The 27141-nt window shown below is 35.7% G+C and overlaps 2 protein-coding genes across 5 annotated transcripts; one reads left to right on the top strand and one right to left on the bottom strand.

Moving 5' to 3' along the window:
- The first annotated feature begins 1236 nt into the window (after positions 1 to 1236).
- On the top strand, positions 1237 to 6131 carry LOC133305378 (uncharacterized). Of its 2 annotated transcripts, XM_061505587.1 has the most exons (7): positions 1237 to 1613; positions 1727 to 2405; positions 3164 to 3261; positions 4392 to 4416; positions 4972 to 5092; positions 5177 to 5311; positions 5572 to 6131. In XM_061505587.1, exons 2-7 carry the CDS (start codon positions 1931 to 1933, stop codon positions 5774 to 5776), a joined length of 1059 nt encoding a protein of 352 aa, XP_061361571.1. In that variant the 5' UTR covers positions 1237 to 1613; positions 1727 to 1930; the 3' UTR covers positions 5777 to 6131. The 2 variants fall into 2 exon arrangements, with proteins under 2 accessions (XP_061361571.1, XP_061361570.1); XM_061505586.1 differs by having other exon boundaries at positions 1237 to 2405.
- Positions 6132 to 6617: 486 nt separating this feature from the next.
- LOC133305324 (alpha-aminoadipic semialdehyde synthase) lies at positions 6618 to 25879 on the bottom strand. 3 transcript variants are annotated; one of them, XM_061505505.1, is made up of 25 exons: positions 25484 to 25879; positions 25272 to 25358; positions 25028 to 25157; positions 24756 to 24929; positions 24458 to 24540; positions 23654 to 23659; positions 23396 to 23506; positions 17369 to 17444; positions 16630 to 16801; positions 15789 to 15885; positions 15542 to 15708; positions 15319 to 15376; positions 15041 to 15181; positions 14079 to 14426; positions 13896 to 13976; positions 13530 to 13595; positions 13024 to 13141; positions 12452 to 12581; positions 9430 to 9509; positions 8554 to 8712; positions 8100 to 8337; positions 7918 to 8026; positions 7589 to 7750; positions 7434 to 7503; positions 6618 to 6936 (listed from the first exon to the last, which is right to left on the bottom strand). In XM_061505505.1, the coding sequence occupies exons 1-25, from the start codon at positions 25748 to 25750 to the stop codon at positions 6884 to 6886; spliced, it is 3183 nt and encodes a 1060-aa protein (XP_061361489.1). In that variant the 5' UTR covers positions 25751 to 25879; the 3' UTR covers positions 6618 to 6883. The 3 variants fall into 3 exon arrangements, with proteins under 3 accessions (XP_061361489.1, XP_061361487.1, XP_061361488.1); XM_061505503.1 differs by lacking the exon at positions 23654 to 23659; XM_061505504.1 differs by lacking the exon at positions 23654 to 23659 and having other exon boundaries at positions 24461 to 24540.
- Between the last annotated feature and the right edge of the window lie 1262 nt (positions 25880 to 27141).

Raw genomic sequence — 27141 nt, 5'->3', positions numbered from 1 at the left:
GTCACTCACACACACATATATATTATGGTCAGGATCATTTTACATCAAGTTACATTCTCAATTTTGATTATTAATCCTGTTTATATCTATCGATTCTGATTAATTAAATATTTGAGTCATTAAATACAAACAAATCAATGATCATAATTTGGTATAAAAATATCTTGTTCTTATATATAAAAAATAATTCGGAAAGACCACCTATTTGTTCGTTTACCAGGTTCGGCACGAAATCATAAATAAGCTAATTAAAAAAATTTAATAAAAAATATTAAATGCTCTTGAGTTTTTATTCTTAGGATATTTGTTACCAAACTTTTCTTATATTTATATTTAATTTTATTAAATTTAAATTATTATTTAATCATGTATTGTTTGGTCATTAAATTTTTTTGACCATCACAGCTATTACATAAATAAGTCTAATTTTTTCGACAATAATATATGGGAAAAATATTTCTCTAAGCAGTTAGATAAGTTTATCTCCGATCATCCAAAATTACGGCGTTTTATTTATTTATTTTCTTATATTAATTGATTCATCTTTGAATGGTTATGATTCTTTTTTTTCTCTCTCTTCCTTTATCACCATTGATCCATCTTCGTACGGTTATGATTTAGTATTCGAAGATAAAATTATCTCGAACAGCTTGAGAAATGATAAGCCCATAATATATATATATATATATATATATATATATATATATATATATATATATATATAGCAAGATTAACTTATCTGTATAAAGTTAAAATTTGATATAAAATTTATTATTCTTAAACTAATATAAATTGATCACATCCTGTAATTTTTATTAGGGCTTTGCATTCATCATGCAGCAGGAAATAAAAAGAACTTCCTAAACATATAACATTTCATGGAATCCGTATTTTTTGAAGCCAAAAAAAAAAATAAGACATGAAAAATGAATTTTTATAACATGACAAATTCATTTTTCCTATAACATAATTTCTATAAAATCATTTTTATTAATACATTATTTTTAATATTACAAATAAAAAACCACATGCAGAATCTAATTATACTTCGGCTCACCGCCTACCAGTTTTCACTTTCAATGGCACCTATTGACAGCGAAATAAACCAAAAAGAAAAAGAAAAACCTTAAATTTTAAATACACATGTAATTTTCACCCGAAAAAAATATCTAAATAGAAAGGAAAAAGAAAAAATTGGTAAGAAAAAAAGTGATAGCATACCAAAACGAAGAGGGGAAAGGAGAATCGAAAATGATGCCTTAATTTCCGTTTAAGCAGCAATTAGCTTTCCTCTTTTGTTTTCAGTTTTGTCTTTAAATTTTCTCTTAACAACAAAACAAAATATTGATCTATTTGAGGTACCCAAAGATTCTATATAAATGGAAAACACAATCTGAGTAACTCATTAACACTGTGGAGAGAAAGAAATCACCAATATACAAAGATTCTTCATTATCTATGTTTTAATGCATATTCGGTTTTGAGGCGCATCTTCTGGAGATTCTTCTCAACCTCAACGAAAATTTCTCAGCTTTTCCGTCATTTTCTGCTGACAGATTTTCCAAGTCAATGTTTTTCTCTACTGGGTGTTTGTTTATTAATTCCTAGGCATAGTAAGATTTGATTTGATTTGATTATTTGTTTTTCGAATCATATTATTATTATCGGACATTTCCATTTTCCTGGTAATTGGGATTGGCTATAATTTCGCAATCTTGTTTTTTAGGGTTTATGTCGATTGTGTTTGGAGGATGCCCTTTTGTCTCCGAATGAGATTTGACCATTAAAAGATTGGTCCTTGATGATTGCAGTTTCTGGGATTGATTCTTTTTTAAAAAGGAATATTGCCTTTTTTGGCTGTCTGATTTATCCGTATAATTTTATTTTTAATGGTAATGCGAGAAAATCAGATTAAGATTCTGGTGTTATTATGTATAAATTAAAGAATAGTGAAGGCTCTTTGCGCTTCTTGTTTAAGCAAGCTCTGCGTCACCCCCACCATATGGCTTATTCGGTAGGCTATGATCCTTGTTCCCATTTGAGCAAGCCTTTTTTCCATTACCGACACCATAGGGTTTATGCCAATGTTTTTGGGGTTAGTACTAGAACTAGAAGCAATGGGTTCAGTCGTAAAGGTTGCAGCTTTGACACCATTGGTAGTTGTAGTGGTAATAGTAATGGGATGTTTGTGAGGGCAGAGGCAAGGCCCCGTTGCTTTGCATCTCAACATCGCCAACAGATGTTGGCTGATTTGGAGAAAGGGAATTCTGTGAGGGATGATGACCGTGATGCTACTGTGATTAAGGTTGATAATGGATCAGTCAATGGAAGTCCTATTAATCCTCTTTGTTTCCGTGATCACCATTTGTCCCAGAAACTTGTTGTTGCTGTTGACGTTGATGAGGGTATGTATGTATGTATGTATGTATGTATGTATGTATGTATGTATGTATGTATATGCATACATGTGCCACTCTTTTCATATTATAGCATGTCTTCAAAGTTTCTTATAGTGTCGTTTAATTTTTCACTATGTTCCAATTTCAAAATATATATGCCTTTAAATGTGCAAGAACTGCTTTAATGTATGTCTTTTCCTTTTCTTTTCTCTTGTAATATGCATTTACTGCACATTCCAAAACATCATTCATGCTACATGTATATTTGCCTGAATCTATATGTATATTTGCCCTCCTTGCAATTTCTTTTGTTAAAAGTGAACTCATGAAGGTGTTGGAAATTCTCAAAATTTAGTGGAGATTTCTAAAATATGTTAGGAAATATAAGATGCTTTTTGTGTCAATGATACGTTGACCCTAGAGTTTTTGGCCGTGTTATAATAGCCACAATGTTCTTGCCTGGCTCAGAGCATGCTCAAAATTCTCACTTCCATATTATATTTCTTGGGTAGTTTGACTATTGTGTTTTTCTTACTAGTGTGTATAAACTCATATCTTCATTTTATTAACTAATTGTCAACTCTGGGTGTGTATAAATAATAAATAATCCACTCTATTTGGCAGTGTGATATCTCAGCTTAAATTAGTTATGTTTCTTTCTTTACTTTCCAATCCATTGTAGACTGGCTAGTACATAGTTGAATTCTATGATTATCCACTTTTGTTCTTCTGATTCTATGTTTTCCATCTTTTTGAATAAGCAGTATTAGGAAACTTTGTGTCCGCTCTCAACAAATTCATTGCAGATCAATATTCATCAAATTATTCAGTTTCTGAATATCACGTGTACGAGTTCTGTAAGGTATCATTTTTTTGGTTGCTTTGGTAATTCTTTATTTTCATGATCAGTAATTGAAATTTGCAAATTTTTTGTTATATTTGTGAACAGTAGCTTGCATGTTCTTTCATAGGCTCATTTTTCCTCTCCATTCACCAGTCTTTTATATATTAATGTAGCATTAGAAATGATTGCCCTCTTTTGAAATTAGGCTTACTCGAGCTGAATTAATATTCTTTCGTATCAATCTTCCAGAATATAATTTTAATGGTAATCTATCGTTGATGATATCAAAATTAAGGGTTTTGTTTTGTTAGCCTGGGGCATTAGGATTTGCAGTGTGTTTCAGATCTTCATTTTGCCAACATATCATGGGTAGGGAACTTCCCTTTGGATGATGAGATGGAGCATCATCAGTTAAGTTGGATCCTAATGTGCCACATACAAGATCCAGGGACATAAATGTTGATCCATGCCCCCTGAACATCGATTAGGGATCCAAATTCTGTGTAAATGAGTAAGAGGTCGTTTGTATTGACTTTTGAAGAAAGTCGTTTTTATCACTTCCTTATTTTAAAAGTACTTTTTATAAAAGTTACAATTATTTAGATTTTTAAAAAAATATTTGTTTTTTGAAAAAAAAATTTGGCTTTTGACTTCTGCTTTTTTTAAAAGCTAAAATTTTTAGCTTCCGAAAAAAGTAGGTTTTTGGCTTTTTTTATGACTTCTGCTTTTTTTAGAAGCAGGCATCCAAACAAACTTTTTTTGAGAAGTGCTTTTTTTTCTTAAAAAAAGCAGCTTTTGAAGAAAAAAAAGCCCATCCAAACGGGCTCTAAATCTCTTCTCTTGCTATAGAGAACTACTTTTATATAAATGGATTCTGTTTAATTCATAATTCAGTTCTTTGATGGCTTTCTTGGGGTTTCTAGATTTTATGCATTCCTTTTTTTTGTGAGTGCTTTTATAATTATTGCCTTGAGCTACAACTTATTATATTTGTATGCATCAGGTGTATCTGGCTTGTGTATATTAAAGAAAAATTCACTATTAAAGAGATAATATTTATTTTTTACTACCCATTTAGTCTATTGTATTGCTATGAATTTGTTCATGTACGTATGTGGAGTCTGATGCACCCTTCATTTCTGTTACAGATATGGAACTGTTCGCGTGATGAAGGTAACTAACTGTCTATGTCAGACTGTCACATTCCATTTTGTGAAAAAAAATTATATTCCATTTCTTATGAAAATTTTGGGGGACAATAAATTATTTCCTTCTTATTTTATTTTCACCTTGCTTAACTTTTGAAGTTTCTCTTGTTTTGAAATCTAAGTGATCTTTCTCGAGATCAGATTCCTTATAAATTTAATTCTTAAATGAGTCAAATTCTCTTAGTATTGGTTTCTTGATGAGTCAAGCCTATTTTGTAATACGTATCCTGAAGTTGGTTTTGTGATTTATGCACAGTCCTTGAACTATTCCACTTATAAATTGGTTTTTCAATGTTGCTGTGTATTTCCAGAAAAACAATCCTAATGGGGACCAACCCTAGTAAAGAAAAAAAAAATAAGGGAAAAAATTATTTCAAATGTATGCTGTTCAGCTGGTCAAAAGGGTCAAGAAGTTCAATAAGTTTATCATGCTTTTTATGTAGGGTTCTATGCCTAATGAAATGTTTTTATGCTTCATGGTGACTATTGGACTGGTTGAAAATCAATATCTTGTCTGCAGCTGATATGCGTGTTCATGAGTTTTTTAAGACACCATATTTCAAATTAGGGATCCACCCTCTCCCAGGTGCTCAGACGGCTCTTGAGAAGTTATCAAGATTTTGTAAACTATCAGTTGTAACGTATGCTTTTGTTATTGAACTTTCTTGAGCCTGTAAAGTAATCTTGTCAGCATGGACTAACTGGGGATGTTATCATATGATCAGATCTCGGCAGAATGCAATTAAGGATCACACAATTGAGTGGATAGAGAAGAATTATCCAGGATTGTTTCATGAGATTCACTTTGGTAACCACTTTGCTCTTGATGGGGTGTCAAGACCAAAGTCAGAGATTTGTAGGTACGCTCCTAAGTCCTAAATCCTCTTCACTCCTGCATTTCTATGATTTGGCCTAAAACCTCTATGCTCATTGGTCAACATCTGGAACTCTTTATGGACACTAAAAGTTCTAGTATTTAAACCCTCCTCCCAACTGGAGAACTGCATGAGGTCTCCTAAACAGAAGAGGATCCAAATTTTCTTTTCCTCATTTAAAGCTGCAAACTTTCTGTTTCCCATGTTTTATTGTTCATAGATTCCTGGTGTACTGCCATTGACAGGTCTTTGAATGCTAAGGTTCTTATTGATGATAACCCACGATATGCCATAGAGTGCGCTGATGTTGGAATTAGAGTCCTACTTTTTGATTATGAAAACTCATATCCTTGGTGCAAGAATGAGTCCGTTGATCAGCACCCTTTGGTGACCAAAGTTAAGAACTGGGAAGAAGTGGAACAACAATTAATGTCATTGATGGCTTCATAGTCTCTAAATCCAGTAGCAAGGATTGTGGAAACCACCTTTTCTACGTGAAGTGCTGGACCTATTCTTGAAGAAGTGAAATCACCTGAAGCGGCTGAAAGGAGGACCAACCAGAGGGTTATAGGGTAAGCTGAGGTTGAAGAAATACAAGTGACATGATTATATTCTTTTTCCCCTTTTTAAGCAACATTTATGAAGATTGGAATAGGAAGTTGTTCATTTTTATTCAAATTCTCGTGGTTTAACATATAACCTGATTATGATTTGTTTTTACCTTCCATGAATGTTGAAGGGAAATCTGAATCATATGATTCAATCTTGACCGTCAAATTTATGTCCTTATGTGGGATCACGTTTATACATGGAATTAAAGTATAAAACCATTAGGTGATTTAGTCATTGACTTTATTGGCCTTGTTTTACACTTATAATCTGTTATGGTCCCCTCAACTGTTAGGATTAGGGTAATTCAACCCCATAAACAGTGGGTAAAATGCAGTACACGATGGATATGGTAGTACATCTGTTTACTTAAAAAACTCTGTTCACGCAATGGCTTGGTATTACTGCCAAATACCTATGAGCAAAACCTGTCAAAGACGTTTGTGTTTGGGATAAAATATTATATTGTTGGATTGAATTACTTAATCCGTTAATTGTTTAACAAATACTGCAATGGAGAACTGGACAGCATGGATTTACAGTGACTCGCCTCTCTTTGGTGCGCATGAACACATTACTGTGCATACAGGTCTCTTCATTTATAAAAAAACGTAGTTAATGATCAACCTTGTTACTCTAATCTACATATTAACTTAAAATCAAAGAATCAGCATTGCCCTCAAGTGCCAGTTATTAGAGTAATCTTGTCTTCAATACATCATCTAGAGTCATACTTCCTGATTAGTATACAATAAATGTTCATGAACTGATATTGCTCCTATCGAAATGGGAATTTGATGGTGCCGTGCCGTATGGTCCATTTCTGACACTTTATTATATACGATGGTGGTTGCGATTGTAGAAATGCAGCAATTATTATGGTAGAAATTATTCACATTCTCATTACATAATGTTATATACACCAAACACCATCTTCAGAGATGCAAATTACTCATTCTTCTCAGTCAACTTGATGCCGTAAGCTTGTATAATATCCAGTGCTGCAAAATCCACAACCCACAAATAAGCATTGTAAAGCGCTTACCACAAAATAAAATTTACTGTTATTAGTAGCATGGTTTCATAATGTACATCCTGTTATCAAATGGCAAAGCATGCGTTTGTTTAGATTCGTTTTCCATCCTAACTGATGCAAAATACTTTCTCAAACGAGAATAATAAGGAGAAAACACTGGAAACTTTTTGATCTTTAGGCCACGAGAAATATTTATTTTTCAATACAAAAACAAGACTCGTCTCCTATGAATCCTGGTTCGAAAAATTCATACAATCCCAATTTCTCACAATAGAAAATCAAAACTACCAAATTATTAAGGGATCATGTGATTGCTAAGTATGCTAATTATTTTTGCTGGTTAGATGTGTTCTTTTAACAAAATGTATGCCAGAGAAAAAGAAAAAGAAACTATATTCAACAGAGTCATCTATTAACACATGGACAACAAACCAACACCAAATAAACACATCATGCAGTCACCTGGATTGTATACTTCAGGTTGGATAGGCCTTAAGACACCTCTTGTCTGAATTTTGTTCGTCAGTAAGAGCTGCAAAAAAGAGATATAGTTAATTCACTGGCATCATCTGTTTGGAATACTGTATAAAAAGAACAGAAACGGACAAAAGAAGTACCAGAGCTCCAACAGCAGCTGGAATACCAACAGTAAGGGCCATGGCACTCGTGGTTTTTCCATCGACAGTCTTTCCAAATTCAAGCAAAGTTGCTCTATGATTCTCTGTGAGTTGGCTCTCCGGGTATTCTACCTCCACTTCGTGGTGCAAAAACACCATATCCTGCTTACAAATAGGATAAAAGTTAATGCACTAGATGTTAAATGTATTCTTTTATAGTAAGTAATCTCTGCACATTCCTGCAAATAAGTTGCTTTAGCAGTCTTTAAGGTGATAAGCGGACACAATAAACATAAGTTGGTATTTCATATAAACTAATAGAAGTATACCTTTTCGGTGCTGGAGTAGGATAACTTCTCCTCCATACGGAAACAGATAACATCAAAAGCACTTTGGCAGGAAGCAGGGACTTCTGTTTGCTCAAGAAGTCCCAAAAATCTATATGAAAGAAGACAGGCTAGTTAAAACAATAATCTTCCAAATGAAAAGATGAGAAGGGTAATTGACCTACATAATTGTTTTTGCTGTCTTCATTGCACTTCTTTGATCTTTGCAATTCCCTACTGTTAATATCCTTTCCATGATTTCCTTCTCTTCTATCAATTGTCCATCTGGATCTTCACTTACAACTTTGAGAAGTTCAAACAAGAATTTTCTGAAAGTTGGTCTCTGTTCATTCTGTAGAATCGGATGAACTTCGTTGTTAAATAAGCCAATCCTAGAAAGTGTCCCCATAATCTCAGAAAACCCTGTAAACCGAGTTACTACAAGTAAGTTCCAGAAAGATAAATAAACACTTTTTACTCGAACACATCAGATATAGATTAATTAATTTAAACAAAATTCAAAGAATGGCATCGCTTCCCAAGGTACTAATTAATGTAGTTTAAACATGTTTTAGAGAACAGTATTAATCAGTATTAAATGTAGAGCTGAAAAATAAGAGAAACACATAGAAATCATGCCTTCATAGCGGAGAGTTCCACGGAAAATTGTTGATGCTTCAGATCCTATTCCATACAAATCTCCATAAAGTAGAGAGTTACGGTTTGGGAGACATTCCAAAGCAAAAGCAGGAAAGTCAGGTATCCTTAGTCTTGTAGCTGAATCATAAAGATCGTCCCCTGTCCAAAAATAAGTGCCATGCAGTGAGTTTATGAACAGTTTAAGCAAATGTAACAGTGAGAGTTAATTAGGGGGAATGAGACAAGTTCAAAATGAAGTAATCTATGTCAAAATTACTCCTCCTGAGGTCTAATATAGAAAATTCCATGCATGTTATTAGAAGTGGATGCATGCATACATATTATAGAAGCATGTTAGGAGCCAAAAAACAAAAAAGGAATAGAGAACTATCCTGCTTGTTGCTTTTTTGGAATTATATTCTGATACGAACCTTGGGAGAACCTCACCCCAAAAGCTAGCCCCTGAGGTAGGAGAGCCCAAAGTCCATATAAACCCCACACCAGATCCTTATGTTTCCAATGTGGGACTCCAAGTCCCATACCTTATAGTAGGATTGTAACATTCCACCACGCTCCGCAGCACTAATTCCCACGTGGGCTGGTTTTGCGCTAGTTTTTTACTAGCCCTGGGCGAAAACTGCAATACCAGCGACACCACCTGCGCCGCTCGATTGCAACCAGGAAACGTAGTGGAAGGCTCTGATACCAATTGATACGAATCTTGGGAGAACCTCACCCCAAAAACTAGCCCCCGAGGTAAGAGAGCTCAAAGTCCATATAAACCCCACACCAGAACCTTATGTTTCCGATGTGAGGCTCCAAGTCTCATATCTTGAAGTAAGATCGTAACATATCCCCAACCTAATAAAAGCTTACCATCAATATGTATAGTTTCACCACAGTATTTGTAGGTGGCAGGATTGCGCCCAGCTCGGATGGCCCCTTTAGGATTCCAACTGAAACATTTGAAAACCAATGAATTCTTAAAGCAACAACCATCAAATTTTTATAACATAAGGAAAAATAACTGTGTGATCCGTTACAGCTGAATGATTAACAAGATAAAAACACTAAAAAATTATAAGAAATTTAAAAGTACTGTGTTTAGAAACTTAGACTAACATATCCATATGTTGTCTAGATGGTATCTAATTCAACCAAGAATCGTTCTAATAGTTCATGCATTTAGCCAAAAAAAAAAAAAACTTGGTGTTCCAAACTTTGTTGCAAGCTTTAGCTGAATGAAGAATAAAAACAATTGTACCATTTCTATGTACAAGAGTAGCTTATTACCAAAGTTAACATAGATATTACCAGTCGAAGTTTGAAGATATTTGAAACAAGGATTTGTTACTTGAATTTCGAGCTTATAAAACCCAATTTAAGAGACGTAACTAGAGATTTTAATATCAAGAAGCCAAGCACATAACGCTATATAATAATGCCTGAGCAAATTTTGTGATTGAATTCTCAAGAATATTCCATAATTGAGTTATCTCTACTAATAATCATTACAATTTTCTTTGGTTTGTAGAGTATATTTCCCAAGCTCAACGTAGATCAGGTAATAGGTTCACGTCATGATAACAATTCAATTCATTGATGTACTAAAAAAATAAAAAAAGGATGCAGAAGTCCGACTGAGAAGCTCAAGCGATATTTAGCTAATGATATTAACTGCTACAATCAACTAGCCAAGAAAGGAGAAAATCATACTTAACGCGTGATAGTCCTCAAGAGTTGAGGCCCATTAAGTGTAAATTGTTCCACAAAACCCATGTTTTGGTTATAAATCACTCCCTCCAACCTTCTTCTTTTCATATAGAGCAACTGTTTTGAATAGTGGACCGGAGCAATGCCGAAAGTGGGAATTAAGGTAGACCTGGAGCAAATTTAACATTATCTTTTTCACATATAACTATTGGGTTAGTTTGCTTTGTTCAGGACACCTAAGGCCCATCAAAAGGAACCACAAAATGAAGAAAGAAGAAGGAGTGTTGCGCAGAAAGGAAAAAGAAGTCTGCTACAGTACGAAAGCAAAGAAGCTGAGCAATGGGGAGCCGCCACGTCAGCTACAGCAGAGAAGGTGGAGGTGCTACCTCTGCTACAGTACGAAAGCAAAGAAGCTGAGCAATGGGGAGCCACCACGTCAGCTACAGCAGAGAAGGTGGAGGTGCTGCCTCTGCTACAGTACGAAAGCAAAGAAGCTGAGCAATGGGGAGCCGCCACGTCAGCTACAACAGAGAAAGTGGAAGTGCTGACCTGAATCCGATACTCCTACTCACAAAGGGAGCCAAAAGCAAGGGGGACCACTTCCATTTAAGGCCAAGCTGGCAAGAAGCAAAGCTACCATTGGAGAGGATTTAGACAAAGTGCAACCCTTGATGAAAGGAACAATGGAGATCAAATGAAGAACCCTATAAAAGGAACAAGCAATCCTCATAGAGAGGAAGAATCAGCACCCATCCTAGGACCGGTTGTCTCTTTGTTTTCCTATTTCTTTGTAAAAACCCTCTAAGAGGGTGAGGGTTCCATAGAAGTAATCCCTTTTGTCTTAGGATAGCTTTGTAAGGAACACATATTTTATAAATGAATTTTGAGTTGCTCTTTGGTTTAATTTATTGATTTTGTGAAACCCTTTGGGCTGGCAACCTCATCCCGGGACCACTCGGTTGATGAAACACTGACAAAGGCGTGTGGAGCATTCTCAAAATCCTGGGGTAGTTTAGCCTGAAGAAAGGAGGGATAAACACCTGGAATGGGGAGCACTGCCATGTGAATCCATGCTCTTTTGAGAAGGCAGCATGGTTTCCTTGCATATAACTCCAAGTACTATGGAGTAACGTGGAGAGTAAGGCCTTACCCTCTGCTTACCTATAGCAAAACAAGGGAAGGAGCAAAATCCACTTGTAAAATATGCTACCAGGCAGGGTTAACCAAAGGGATGAAAACATGGAACCCGTAACACCTACTTGATCTTTTTCTTTCTGAAATTAATCTTAACTCAATTCCTATCACAACCTTTTCCTCACGATAACTGAACTGTGTTTTACTAGCTGATGATCTTACTTTCATTTCGTTGACTGCTCTTAAAGTTACTTCAATTGATGCCATTTTATTCGATGACCATGCTAAATCATTCACTGCTCTCATCTGGTTCAGAATGGTTAACATTGTTTAACTAGCTGCTCAGAGATTGCTCTTTGTGAAGCTTAGCTGAGAATAGTGATTTCCTTTATTGCTCCATTTTACAAATTAAGTTTCCTTTAGCGCTTCTTACTTCACAACTGCTCCCTGAGGACGATAAATCTGGGGCTATAATACCCTATATTGCTTGACACGTACGCTTGCGTATAGTTGAAGAGGGTTGCTCTTAGTCAGAGTAGATTGCTCCTGTTGGCAATCCTGACTACTAATCTACACTCTTGCTCTCTGAAAGAAATATTCCCGAGCAACTCTCGGTTCAACCAAGCAACGCGAAACAAATAAGACAATATTCCCAGAAGTACCAGCCAGCTATGCAAGTGTCTTTAAAGTATTTTATCAGAATTATATTTGAAACATACAGAAGAAACAATAGGTGATCATAGGATTTGTACTATAGTTTCATATGATATTTGATGGTCAAGCTTCTTCGTAATCTATGAAAATCTATATTCAATCATGATATGTAGTTATTGACCACCGAGTCATTACATCTAATCAATAAGTGATACTCTTTGGGAGAAAAATTTCACAGCCTCATAACAACATAAATGTGACAAGCTACCGCCATGTTATCTTGGGTAATTAATTGTACATCCAGTCAGCTTTTAAACTACCAAAAGGTAGAGTTTTAATTTTGGAACCATTAGGTAACTGCTTACGTAGACACAATACAAGACTTTCCAAGAAGTACCTGAATTTATAAGCTAATGGATTGTTAGCAGCTTCAGGAGATGGAAGTCCACCACAGTAAGAATTGAAAGACTTTATTTTCCCCTTCCGCAAATGTGCTTGGTCGATCATCTTCATTGCCATCATGTGATCTAGATCATCAAACAAGTACAAGCTTATTGCAAGACCCACTTTAGTTGGAAATATGTCAAGCTTCTAATATTTTCAGAAGCTGGTTTCAGCCAACGTGTTGGGATAAAATAAGTAAGCAAGTATTTTTGAAGGAAGTATAAATTTGATGACATGATATGTATGTAACATGCAGTCCAGTAAATAAAGATTTTTCCTGGAGCCTTGGTACAACAGTTGGTCTTGTAGCCATGTGACTTAAAGGTTATAGGTTTGAATCATGTAATCAGCCTCTTGCGATGCCTTCTATAGCACCAGATTGTCTTTCTTTTCTTTCAACCTTATAGGAAAAGAAAAATACTGTAGGCCAGTCATCAACACCATCAATGCAGATGCACTCTTACAGACTATTTCATGTTGCGAAAGTCCTGGAAACTGATCATTAATTATCAGAATAGCTCTTACCTATTCCTGGGTCCAATCCCATCTCACCAAGAATTGTTATACCAGCATCTTTAGCCCTATCATCTAGCATTGACATAGAGCTATCAACATAGCTAGCAGTGACAAGATGTTTCTTCAGCTGCATCAAGAAACATATTCATTTACAAAGCTAGAACAAAGAAGAATGATTATGTACCAGTACTACCCTTAGGATTTTTATCCAAAAAATAACACAATTCTATACAGAAGTTGTTTCTAAGATTCTGGACAGAGAACTAAAGAAAGCATTGGGTCAAGGGGAAACAATTGTCCTAGATTACTTCCATGACCACTAGTTCCCCAAAGGAAGAAAATCTTTAACTTAATTTACATCTTAATTCAAGAAGTGTCTTCAAACCTTGTCATAAATCTAAAGTTCAATTCATTCCTTTATGAATTTTACAATTTTCGTTACATCTTTTCTTTCTCCCTAAATAAAAATCATTTCAGTTCAATATTGAATAATAACATAAAATATCGTGAAGCACCTCAATGCAAGCATTTGCTACGATAACGTGACAACTAGGGGGCAGCAAACTTATAACGACGTCAACCTGCGACAAGGAAAGAAGGGGAAAAATGTCAAGATAAGGATGCTATCAAGACCCTAAGAATACAAAACAGAGATCAACATGTTGCAAGATGTTGCAAGATGTCTCAAGACGGCAATCATAGTCAGCTCTAACACATGATGGACAATCAAAAATTGTAAGTACATTATAGCTTAATAATATTTAAATATCTCAAGATGGTTTTTCCAGCCAAATCCCATCTCGATTTCTTGTAGAGGTTAAATAAAGTCATTGCAAGATGCTTTCCAAATAATGAATTAAGATAACTGCAGGAAATTGTACCTGTGAAATACACTCACAAAGACTGGCACGATCCATCACATCAAGCTGAATTCCAGTTACATTTGGAATGCCTTCAACAATCTGCACTGATCTTGTAATGTCAAATCAAGGATCCCTATGAAAAAACCAGTTCTGCTTCCATAGAGTAACTGGTGTAAAAGCAAAATATTCTAGTCAAAGTACCTGCTCTGCATCCTTCAGGTACAGAGATCCCACAATGACTTTAACATCAGTTTGATCTTCAAGATCATCATACAACAATGTTTTACACCATTGACTGGATGAAGGCCTTCCAATTGATGATAACATCTCAGCAGCTGGTTGACAGACCCGACCAGCACCAAGAATTAAAAATGCAGCCTTCTTTTTCGCATCAGGTTCCTTCTCTATGCCATTCTCTTGGACTTTACCAAGCTTAAGTGAAATTTTACTTAAATTTTGATTTAAAAATCTAGAGTTTTCATTTGGATTAGCAAGAGAAGTTAAAGAATCAATGATATGATCCAGAACATCCCTATCATCTGCACCAACCTGTTGAAAACCCAGCATGTTAATACACCATTTATTCTAAGAAGTTCACTAGGTTGATACAAAAATCATAATTTAAATGTAAATGCCATAATGACTAAAAAAACACTGCATACCAGGCCATTGGGCCTGACACAAGCCGAATTTGACTTGGCCAGCAATGGCTAGGCCTAAAATGACACCCCTCCCCAAGAGAGAGAAAGAGAGAGAAGAATGGAATTGAAACTTCTAACAGGATACAAATTACAATGTTTTCCAAATGGCCAATAAGAAATGATGAGTGAGAAATTCAGATATTCCAATCATAAATTTCGTGGGTATCTAGCATTTCCTTAAGATTAAGGAATAAGTGAATAACCAATCCATCCAATATATTCCTGTTGAGAAATCTTCATTACCTTCGATCAAGAACAATGACAGACCTCCCATATTTCAAGTATATGGATGAGCAGATCATTGATGAAAAGACCAAATATAAAAAAAAAATTAGCTATATCTTACAGTTGACTTACAGATACAAGATGGAATTATTCAGTATTGCACTTCAAAATAAAGAGAGAGAATGATTCTTGAGGGGCATAAGCAAACATTCCAGTTTGAAATAGAGGACTACTTACTTCAAGATCAGAGTATGATATAGCATTAGTACTCTGACCCACATTGCAGTTGACCAAGTGGAAGGAGCCTCCTGCAGCTTCAATAATATCTAAGGCCTCATTTATCAAAAACTTATCAAATAAGTGACCACTGAGAGATACCTGTCAGTTATATTCAGCGATCTTTATCAGAAGATTAACTAGAAACTATGGGATTATCATCACTATCTACTACACAAGCTAATCTTGGCATGTGGAGTACAACCAATGGATAATAAAATTGAAACTGAAGAACGCACCAATATATTGTATTTCCTCTTGTTAGATAAAGAATTTGCTGAGTTTTCTGATACTTCCCTGCAAGTCAAAAAGAGTGTGTGTACCTACTATAAGTGGGAAAATAACAGGAATTGTAATAATAATAAGGGGCATAAAACCCAACAAACTGAATGAAAAGGATTTTTTTATGATTTTTCAGTTAAGGATACAGACAACCAATAATGAAAGAGATCAGACACATACTCTGAATCAGAGTTCCGCATGCGTGGGATATAATCATATAAGGAGGTTAGCACACCTCCATGGGCTATGCAAGCTCTCCTTAAGTGATCAGGCAACTTTGTAATGTCTGTAGCAGAAGCCAAATTTATGACAAATTGGGACAGTATGTTTCCAAAATGTTGGGAAGCCTATTCATAATGAAATTGCATATTCAATCATTCTCTTATCCAATGGAAGTAAGGGAATTAGCTAACGAGAAGGCACCTACCTCTTTCGCAAATTCTGTTGGAAGAATGTCAACCGCTAAACATATCACACCATTCCCCTCCATGTCATCATGGTAGGAATCCATTATGGGATCATATCTAACAACAATGTTTAAACATGACATCATACTAGAAATGAAAAATTTGTAACGTAAATGAACTGACAGTGAATGTAAACCAAGATAATATTTCAGCATAATTATCACCTGCAAATGTCATAGCTTCTAAAAATGTAAAACCGAGTATTATGGTATTTCATCCTTCTTAGGCTTTCTCTTCTTTCTTTTAGATTAGCCTCGAACACATCTAACAAAAACCTAGGTCAACTTTTAAGAGGTGTATGCAGCTAGAAAGTCAGACATTTGATGCTTTATACATGACATAAGTGGACTGGTTTATTGTGGTTTGCGTAATGAAACATTTTGTTAGGCCTAGTGATGCATAATAGTCCAAGCTTTTATGTAGGACATAATTAGACAAGGAACATCTTACACCTGTTTGTTAACTTTCAAACAAAGCATTACCAGAAGCAGAAAAGATACTTCGACAAAGACTCTTCTATTAATTTCTATTTTCTGGTAGTATTTTCTATTTTTAGCTATTTCTCATAAATAGTAAGTAAAGTCAAGAAATGGAAATTATGTTATTTATCAATTTGGGTCGTATATTTATATAATCAATTTCTCAATATTATGGAATGTTATCTATGCAAAGCGCTTTAAAAAAAATGCAATATTCAGTTACTCTAATGCAAAACTACCATCACTTTCTACGATTCCATGCTAGAAATAGAGTAGATAAGACTAAAATAAGTGACTAGCCCAAACTAGTGACATGGTATACCTGAAGAAGGGTGAATCAATTGAGGTAGTGCGGTTAACAAACTCAACTGAACCCCCTATATCACACGTTATGTCTGCTACTCCAACAAGTGGGCACCCCTTTCTCATTAAATCTTGAATCTGCTTATAGCTCAACAACTTAGGAAATCTTTGCTCCCAGTACATGCAATTGACTAAGATAAGTAAATGTGAGTAATAGAGCTTATTAAGAAAAAGCAGTTTATCAAGAAACAATTCGGGCCAAATGTATCAAAATCAGAATTACTAATATATGGGGAGTTAACTTGACAATTGTTCAAATTCCTCTTGATCTAGTAACAGAAGAATTAGATATATCTTCACACATGGAAAAACACACAAGGCTTGATAAAAAATAATTTTATCAAGAAACATTTCAGTCCAACATATGCAAAAAAATATTAATACATGGTGATTGGTAAGCTAACTCAACACTTGATAAACATCCTCTTGGTCTGGCAATATATGAATCACATATATCTTCAACAATGAGAAAACATTGGAGACTTAGTTTTTGTTTAATATTTCCTATCAACAAATGAGCAAGAATTTTTTTCGGATTTCGGGAACAAGAAATCTAAATTACTTCAAGTCATTTTCGTAATTCATGACAGTTGAAGATCAAGCCAAAACAAAATTACTAGCTACCCATAACACTTCAACATGACAAATAACAGCATATAACTTGCTCCAATATCAGTAGCAGGCATGAAGGGACATACCAATAACAGATGCATATGGTGCTACTTTTTCATGGAAAATGGGATTGTAATGCTCTGGATGTGCATAGTAGTCTGCCTGAAATAACCAGATCAGGTTAGTACTGGTTAGTACTTAGAAGATCATGAACAATCCATAAGGATACAAATAGGGATGCTGATTGCAAGAGTTAGAGTTGATTAGCACATTCAACTATGCACTTATGAAATGATAACAGAAAAAAAAAATTATGCCAAGGCATCAGGCGGTAAGGTTGTTCCTTTATGATCATCAGGTCACAGATTTGAGTATGGAAAACAATCTCCTTGCACAAATGCAAAGATAAAACTGTGTACAATCGGTCTTATGATACTGGATCTTCAACATGCAAGATCAGAATGTGATTCTCAACATGCAAAAGCATAACAGAGAGAAAAGACAAGCACGAACTTAAAGGTCCTTTTGCTTTGTATTGAATTAGCTTCTATATACAAGGAACGAATGGAACCAGTTTATTTATATAACTGGTTCAAGAAGAATTAAAAGGGAGAAATCAGTAATTAATCCTCTAACTAACTTCTAACAGAATAAACAAAAGAAACTGACTAATATGATTACATTGGATTGGGCCCTGTTGTATCTTTTGGGCCCAAGTCATTAGAGCCTGGTAACACCCCCCCCACAAGCTTGAACTGGGTGATGAACATCAAGAAGGCCAAGCTTGCTAATAAGAGAGCTGAATGGAGAAGATAATAGAGGCTTTGTAAAGACATCAGCAATCTGATCATGAGTGGAAACAGGAAGCAGATGAAGAAGGCCAGATTGTATCTTCTCACGAGTAATGTGACAATCCAACTCAATATGTTTGGATCTTTCATGGAAAACCGGGTTGTGAGATAGATGGATGGCAGAGAGGTTATCACAAAATACAGCAATTGGTTTCGGTCTTGGAATAGCTAAGTCTTGTAAGAGGAATGATAGCCATTGGAGTTCACATGTGATGGAAGCCAATGCACGGTATTCCGCTTCAGTGGATGAGCGTGATACTGTTGTCTGTTTCTTTGATCTCCAAGAGATGAGGGAGGTGCCAAGAAACACACAGAAACCTGTGACTGATCTACGGGTGTCTGGACAACATGCCCAGTCGGCATCAGCATATGCATTTAGCTGCAAAGAAGAATTAGCAGAAAAGAATAGACCTTTAGCAGGGGAACTCTTCAGATATCGAAGAACTCGATGAGCTGCTTCAAGATGAGCATCAGTGGGAGCAGCCAAGTATTGGCTTAGTTGATGAACACTGAAGCTGATATCAGGGCGAGTAGTGGTCAGATATAGGAGACGGCCAATGAGTCTTCGATATAGTGAAGCATCTGGAAGTAATTGTCCCATGTCACGACACAATTTTACTGAAGGATCCATTGGAGTAAGGGCTGGTTTACATCCCAGTAATCCAGAATCAGAAAGAAGTTCCAATGTATACTTTCTTTGATTAAGAAGAATACCAGAAGAAGAATGTGAAACCTCAAGACCCAAAAAAATCTGAGTTTCCCCAAATCCTTGATTTTGAAATGACCATCCAGAAACGATTTTACCCTTTGAATTTCTGCCATGTTGTCTCCAGTGAGAACAATGTCATCGACATAGACAAGTAAAGCTGTAAAATGACTACCCTGCTGTTTGGTGAACAAAGAAAAATCAGCCTGAGATTGGGAGTAGCCAAGAGAAGAAAAAGCAGCAGATAACTTGGAGTACCACTGTCTACTGGCTTGTTTGAGCCCATAAATGGATTTGTGAAGTTTACAAACCAGAGAGGGATCCGAACAAGCAAGTCCAGGTGGCAAAGTCATGTATACTTCCTCATGTAAATCACTATGGAGGAAGGCATTGTTCACATCAAGTTGCTCCAAGAACCAATGCTTAACAAAAGCAAGAGAGAGCAACAGCCGCACAGTGGCTAACTTAGCGACTGGACTGAAGGTTTCAAGATAGTCCAAGCCTTCAATTTGAGTATAACCTTTGGCTACAAGGCGAGCCTTATACCGTTCAATAGATCCATCAGCATTGTGTTTAATCTTGTATACCCATTTGCATCCTATGGTGCTTTTGCCAGGTGGAAGGGGAACAAGACTCCATGTACTGTTTTGATCAAGGGCTTTAAGTTCAGTTCTCATGGCTTGCTGCCAACATGTATGCTTGGAAGCTTGTGAATAAGTGTGAGGTTCTGTATGGGTAGTGATATTGAGACAATAATTTTTGTAGAAAGGTGAACACCTGTCATATGTTAGTACATTGGATAAAGGATGTGCAGTTTTGGGAGAAGAAGAAATACCTGAGATGAGTTGAGGAGCTGATGTGATTGATAAATTGCAGTGATAATCCTGTAAGTAGTTAGGTTGTCTTCTAGGTCTGGAAGTTCTGCGTATGAGATCAGATGAAGGAGGATTTGGCAATGTGGGATCAGGTGAGACAGTAGGAATAGGAGGTAGGATATCATTGGTAGGTAAAGAGGAAGGTAGCTGTTGTGACAGTGTATCAAGATCAGAAGTAAAATTGAGATCAATAGGATTTTGAAAATCAAAATGGATTGGAGTTGGGTGACATGAAGTCTGAGGTGGGTCTGGTTTGGTAGTAAAAGGAAACACATGTTCAAAAAAAATGACATTTCGAGAAAGAAAAAATTTTCTGGTTTTGAGATCAAGGAGAATGTAGCCTTTAACACCGTCTTGATAGCCTAGAAAAACAGTTTTATATGCTCTAGGAGCAAATTTAGTTCTATGGGAAAGAAGAGTAGAAGCATATGAGAGACATCCAAAAACCTTGAGGTGCATAAGTGTGGGAGGTTTCTGGTATAGAACATCATAAGGAGTGGAATGATTGAGCAAAGGAGTTGATAAACGATTGATGAGATGAATGGAATGGGAAATAGCATATGACCAAAATGGCAATGGAAGATTGGACTGAAAGATAAGTGCCCGAGCCACATTGAGGATGTGTTGATGTTTCCTTTCAACAATGTCATTTTGTTGAGGATTTTCAACACAAGTTGTTTGATGCAAGATACCTTTTTCTTGATAAAAAGCAGACATGGCAAACTCGGGTCCAATATCTGATCTAACACATTTCACAGTTAAGTGGAACTGATTCTGAATCATGATGATAAAATTTTGTAAAGCCTTCCTAGTTTCACCTTTAGATTTTAACAAAAGTGCCCAAGTAAAACGAGAAAAATCCTCAACAATGGTTAAGAAATATCTATGACCATGAATAGATGGAGTCGAATAAGGGCCCCAAATATCAACATGTATCAATTGAAAATTAGAAGTTGTTTTGGTATTGCTATGTGGATATGGTAATTTGTGTTGTTTAGCAAATTGACAAACATCACAGGGAGTAATATTTTTAGCAAGAATGAAAGGAAATTTTATTGCCATTTGCTGTAAGGTAGAGTAAGGTACATGACCTAGTCTATGATGCCAAAGGATAGAGGCATCAGTATTATTTACAGAATGATGAAAAACAGAAGAAATTTTGCTATGGAAATTGTGGTTGGTGTTGGTGGTCTGATCTCTACTTGAGGACCTCATCACATACAATCCTTCAACCAAATCAGCTGAACCAATCATCACATTGGTATGAATCTGTTTCACAAAACAGTAGGAATCACGAAATATTAGGTAACAAGACAGACTTTTGATCAATTTTGTGACTGATATTAAATTGACATGAAAAGAGGGAACAAACAATACATCAAACAAAGTTAAGGTTGAAGAAAAATTGACAGTGCCAGAAAAATGAGCTGTGGTGTGTGAACCATCAGGTAAGGTGATGGAAATGGGACTGATTTTAGTCAATGTAGAAAAATTAGAGGAGACATAACTGATGTGATCAGTGGCTCCAGTATCAAGAAGCCATTTGGAGTGAAAACTACCTGTGAGACTACCTGTGTTAGTGTTCATGGCAGTAGTGTGAATGAGATTGGTGGAACTTATTGGAGTTTCTTCAACTGAAGATCCCAATTGCAAACCCTTGATCAAATTTTGATATTCATCCTGAGAGATAGTCACCATGGAATCTGAATTATCACCACCTTCAGTGATGTCAGTATCATTTTGAGCCACAAAATTAGCATTCGATGGACCTTTTGGTTTGAAACCTTGAGGATATCCATGCTTTTGATAGCAAGTATCAACAGTATGGTTAGGCTTGCCACAGTAAGTGCAGACTTTACCAGAACCACGTCCCTTATTGAAGAAGGAAGGGAATCCACGGCCCCTGCCTCTTCCAAAATTCTGTTTCTGATGATTATCAGAAAAATTGTTGAAAACTCTGGTTTCTGTGGTTGAATCAACTAGAACTTCACAAAGCATTTGCCTCTCTTGTTGAACAATCATAGAGAAAACTCTGATTAAGCTGGGAAAAGGATCCAGCAGCATCACTTGGGATCTCACATGAGCATATTGCTCATTGAGACCTTTGAGGAACCGAACCACTTGATCACGATCCCTATATGTTCTCATCAAATTGTATCCTCCACATGTACATGGATCATCACAGCTACAGGTAGGTAGAGGTTTTAGGTTGTCAAGTTCATCCCACATTATCTTCATTTGAGTGTAGAACTCAGTAACCGAACGATCCCCCTGTTGCATCTTATAAATTTCTTCTTGCAAATCAGAAATGCGAAATATATCAGAATGAGAAAATCTTCCCCGAAGATCAGACCAAACATCACTGGCTCGATCTATCCATAATATGGATTGAGCAATGGAACTGCTTATTGATCGATGAATCCAAGACAAAACAATCATGTTGCATCGTAGCCAAGCTGGAAATGTAGGATCATTTTCCAGTGGTCGTGCAATAGAACCATCAACAAAACCTAATTTGTTCTTAGTTAAAAGAGCCATAGTCATGGATCTGGCCCAAGAATGATAATTCCTCTCATCAAGAGGAGGAGTGACCAGCACCAAGCCTGGATTCTCGCTTGGATGCAGGAAGAAAGGATTACCTGGATTAGTGTAAAAATCTGGAAGAGCATGATGCAGATTCGCCATGGAGAAAACGAATCGGTGAAGAACAATAACAAAGAACAGTGAAGGAGAAAGAAAATTCAGCGGAAGGAGAAATCTGATACCATCTTATGATACTGGATCTTCAACATGCAAGATCAGAATGTGATTCTCAATATGCAAAAGCATAACAGAGAGAAAAGACAAGCACGAACTTAAAGGTCCTTTTGCTTTGTATTGAATTAGCTTCTATATACAAGGAACGAATGGAACCAGTTTATTTATATAACTGGTTCAAGAAGAATTAAAAGGGAGAAATCAGTAATTAATCCTCTAACTAACTTCTAACAGAATAAACAAAAGAAACTGACTAATATGATTACATTGGATTGGGCCCTGTTGTATCTTTTGGGCCCAAGTCATTAGAGCTTGGTAACAATCGGCCCTCGCTCCTACTCTCATAAAGTCGTGGAGCTTTGTGCCGGAATTTTCCCTCATTCCAAGCCATGAGGCCAGGGGTGTAGTTATTAATCTTTGCATAAACAGCGTGCCTGTTTGAATTAGCTTATTTTGGGGTTAAAAAAACTTTTTTTGGCATCTTTTTGAGAGAGCTTTTACAAAAATAAAAAGCAATTATTTCCCTTACAAAAAGTGTTCCAAAACATGCACTTAATGTTCTTGTTGTTTTACAGAATTATGATGATTTTTGATTTTATTTTTTGTTCCACTGGAATAACATGATGAATTTGAATTTCTCTAATTCTTCCACAATAACTGCCAAATCATGCATGCTATAAAATGGGAATTTGTTCTACACATTATTTAAAGAAGATTATCACAGATTTTATGAATTTAGTACAAATTAGCTGTTCAACTCCATATGAACCACATGAATGAGAACATGCTCCAAGTCTTAATCTCAAAACAGGTTTCTGATCCAAAATTACATGCCAAAATTTTTTGCAACTCAGCAAAGAGGTATTAGTGGACAAATGGATAACAGGAGATCCCAAAACTCAAGATCAAGATCAACTAACTCACTTTGTCAAACACTTTCATGGGATCTTTGGGTTCAACCATGTCTTGGGCAGTAACAACACAACCATAAACTTGGAAAACTCTTTTTGATGAATGCCGTGGTTGATCTGTGTCCTGTTAAACAAAGTACATATCAGGCAAAGTACAAGACAGATGCTAGACATCTCAAAAGCACAACAATAACTATCTTGAACCAACTTTCTCAAAAGCATAAGTTATTAGGTTTTGACACATGAATATTTTTATATTACATCTCTTAACACGCCCCTCATCCAAAAGCCCTTTTGGTTATAGAGACTATGATACTATATCATGAACCAACCCTCTCAAATGCTTAAGTTGTTAGGTCAAAACACGTGAATGATTTTATATTACATCTCTAACAATAACACAACATTTTCAAGATTCTACCAATTTATTATTTTAATAAAGTATAAACTCAAATTCCTAATAATTTCATTTGTTTACAACTATAATAGGTGTTTCTTATACACTTCTATTGTTTTTATATGGTTATTATTGTGATGAACATGTGTGAAAGTATTGCATTCTCTCTCTGTTCAAACAGCCCTAACTTCGCATAAACTGGGCTAGGAATTCCCTAATCATCACTCCAAACTAAAGATGATATTTGAAACACGAAAAAGTTTTTGTCTGGGTGTCAACCCTTTACCCGTCCTGGTTATGTGCAGCTTCATGCATTACCTCCTGACACTTTTGTCTCGACTTAAAGAGGCAAGCAAAGAATATGAAGGATTATTTATTAAGGCTTCATATATAAAACATGTGGATGTTGTTATACCAAGGTCTAACATTTTGATGAACCTTCACAAAATCTAGTACCACACTAAAAACTGTTAAAATTACAGGGATTGGATGGAAAAGGATAAAAGACCCTGAATAATCATCAAGTTGTGATATGAAACACTGGCCTAAATATCCTACTTACTCTGATAATTAGGTCAAGCACAAGTGTAATACAACTAGTACAAGCCAAACCAAATTGCATTCTTAACATAATAAGACTCCTGACCCAATAATAATCCTAATCTAAAAAAAAATTACCACTTTATGTAGGTCGCATAGTCTAGATGGATCCACAAAGGTATGAGGAAGAAGCTTAAATATCTCTTGTGCACCAGAACAAACTACAAGAAAGGGCGAGTTCAAAAGTTAGTGTACGAGTCACTTTTCAATATTTATTAGGCAAAAGTAAATGGGATTTCAGAAATCATTAGTTCATGAATACAGGGATCAGTTTAATTTAATTTGTCATCCTGTCTGCTTAAGAAAGGATAGGCAATATGCAAAGTTAGAGTATCATTTCCTAACAACAACGCCAACAAAGACTATATTACCATACCATTTCCTGAACCAGTAAACACAAAAACCAGGGGGCAAATCCCCAATGGCAATCCCTGGGTTGCAATTTCTTCACCAACAGAAATCACAGCAGCCTTAGCAGCAGCCAAGGAAGGGTACATGTAAGATGATCCCAGTGACAGGAAAGGTGTTGAATATCCAAGACTCAAAAATCCTGAGACATAAACATATAAGATGTCAAGTTTGAACATCACTCACTAGAAAGTCATCAAATTCGGAAATATGATAAGAGCAGAATTAGGAGAAACATACGCTGTCCTAATCCACGTAAGAAGTCAATCATTCCAGCTCTGCCAGCGAATTTTCCAAATGCTAGTAACCTTTTTCCATTGTCCCCAACAATTAATTCATAGTCATATAACGATGCCCTCTCAGCTAGGATCTACAAAAAGGTAGGAGGAAATAACAAAAAGAAGTTAGAAGTGGGAAGAAACCCCCCCAAAAAAAAAAACAAATTTGAAGTCAAGTTTCAAACATGAAGAATTAGATATAACACCTTATCTAGCAAGGGCATGTTCTCTTTCTGTGCTTTATGAGTATGGGAGAAGAAGGCATAAGTTCTATCTGGTAATATCATCTCTAGCTGCCAGAAACCAATAATATGAAAGATCATATATATCAAAAATCTATCTGATTAACTAAAAACACAGGCAACAAGACACAGGAACATAATTAAACCCAAAAAAAGGAAAGAAAAAAAAAAGGAACCTTTGGTTGCTTAACGGCAAGGATGAGACCACAGTGTGACAAGTCTTGGGATATTTCACAGCCAACTTCCTTATAGAGAGCATCATGATGAATTCTCTTAGTGGAAGGCTGAACAATAATTCTAGACACACCTGTCCCACCGTGAAGTATTCGAGCACAGTGTGATGGGGTTAAAGGTGCCCTTCTTTCCCATTTATTCGCAGACTCTCCCAGGATCCCAACAACACCGTTCCCAAGCATGCTCCTTTTCCCTCTCTCAATACTCATTTCTCCCAAACTCTTTCCTTCACTCACAGCATTAACCAACTCATAAAACAAACACACCCCACCTGATTTCCCTCTCGTATAGATATAAATCACCAAGCTTTACCCCAAGAACAGTAATCGAACACGTTTTTTCTGATAGATTGTGATTGCAACTCTAGACAAAACAAAACAAAAACAAAAGATAAACAGCCCATAATATCAGAAAAAACAATATGAGAAAAAAATAAGTGACAAAAAGGCGTTTGTCATGCACAATTTATATCATTTTACTTTCATAAAAAAAATGGTGAGATCCACATTTTTATATTTTTTTTTGTCATATTCTTTTTTTATTATCTATCTCTTCCTCTCACCTAACACAAGACAACTTTATATCTGTTTTTTTTTTTGAAATGGTACATTTTTTTTCAAAATATAATAATTACCGGATATGAGATGAGGTGACAACAGAAAACTAAACTAGAATATGGCCACGGCACTGAGGTGGTAGGAATGAATGGTAGTGGCCTAGTGGCCTTTTTATCCATACAATGCACTATGAAATATTTTAACCGTTTCGTTGTTTTGACCAATTATGTACAAATTTAATGTTCAACTCGCCTATCATTTTGTGATTTGTGCAAAAATTTATCAGCCTATCACGTACGTGTCATGCGTATCATAAGATGTGTACGGGGAGAAGGGCGCAAACTCTTACATATTAAAAAAAAAAAAAATCACTCCCCGTTAAACACCCTTGCATAATTGCAAAGAGTTTCCTGAATTCGAACCTATGACCTTTCAATCCTGAAGGAACAGTTTTACCACTGTTCCGATTCGTCCCCTTAGGTAGTGTTTGGTTGAAGGTTTATTTTAGGATTGATGGGAAAGTGTAAGTGGATATTGGAAAATACCACGTTTGGTTCAGGTTTTTTCAAGAAATACCAGACAATTAGGATAGATGGGAAAATGACTTTTGTGTTGATTTTTTGATGAAATTCACTGTTGCAGAATACCACTTGAGATGTGGTATTTTGAGATGACTGGGGAAGTGAAAAAACAGGTGCAAAGTTTCTCCCGAACATAGATTTTGCATATTTAAATAAATTGCCCTGGTAATATTTGGGTCAACCAAATAACTTTTTTTACATTTTCGCATCAAACTCATTTTCCAACCACTTACCTATCAATTACATTTCCCTAGTAAAAAAAATTTTCTCCCGAACCAAACACTACCTTAACTCTTACACATTATATTAATAAATAAATTATCAACAAATTAAGTAAAATAGCCATGGTAATGCATGTCAGCGTAACAACTTTTGAATATTAAAAGTGTTTGGATGTGAATGATGATGACATATGAGACAATTGCATAATCGGATCACACTTAGATGAGTCAAATGATATGT

This window comes from Gastrolobium bilobum, unplaced genomic scaffold (assembly GCF_033153095.1).
Source record: "Gastrolobium bilobum isolate Gb01-03AN ecotype WA unplaced genomic scaffold, APGP_CSIRO_Gbil_v1 utg1221, whole genome shotgun sequence".
Lineage (NCBI taxonomy): Eukaryota > Viridiplantae > Streptophyta > Magnoliopsida > Fabales > Fabaceae > Gastrolobium > Gastrolobium bilobum.
The sequence above is the reverse complement of the archived record's forward strand: the minus strand, read 5'-3'. Positions and strand labels throughout refer to the sequence as shown.

Coding starts and splice junctions, on each gene's coding strand:
- LOC133305324 (XM_061505505.1), bottom strand. CDS start 25,750: ATGAGTATTGAGAGAGGGAAAAGGAGCATGCTTGGGAACGGTGTTGTT. Junction 25,158..25,271: donor ACATGCCCTTGCTAGATAAG/GTGTTATATCTA, acceptor ACCTTTTTGTAG/ATCCTAGCTGAGAGGGCATC. Junction 24,541..24,755: donor GTTTACTGGTTCAGGAAATG/GTATGGTAATAT, acceptor CCTTTCTTGTAG/TTTGTTCTGGTGCACAAGAG.
- LOC133305378 (XM_061505587.1), top strand. CDS start 1,931: ATGTATAAATTAAAGAATAGTGAAGGCTCTTTGCGCTTCTTGTTTAAG. Junction 3,262..4,391: donor ACGTGTACGAGTTCTGTAAG/GTATCATTTTTT, acceptor TTTCTGTTACAG/ATATGGAACTGTTCGCGTGA. Junction 5,093..5,176: donor TGTAAACTATCAGTTGTAAC/GTATGCTTTTGT, acceptor TCATATGATCAG/ATCTCGGCAGAATGCAATTA.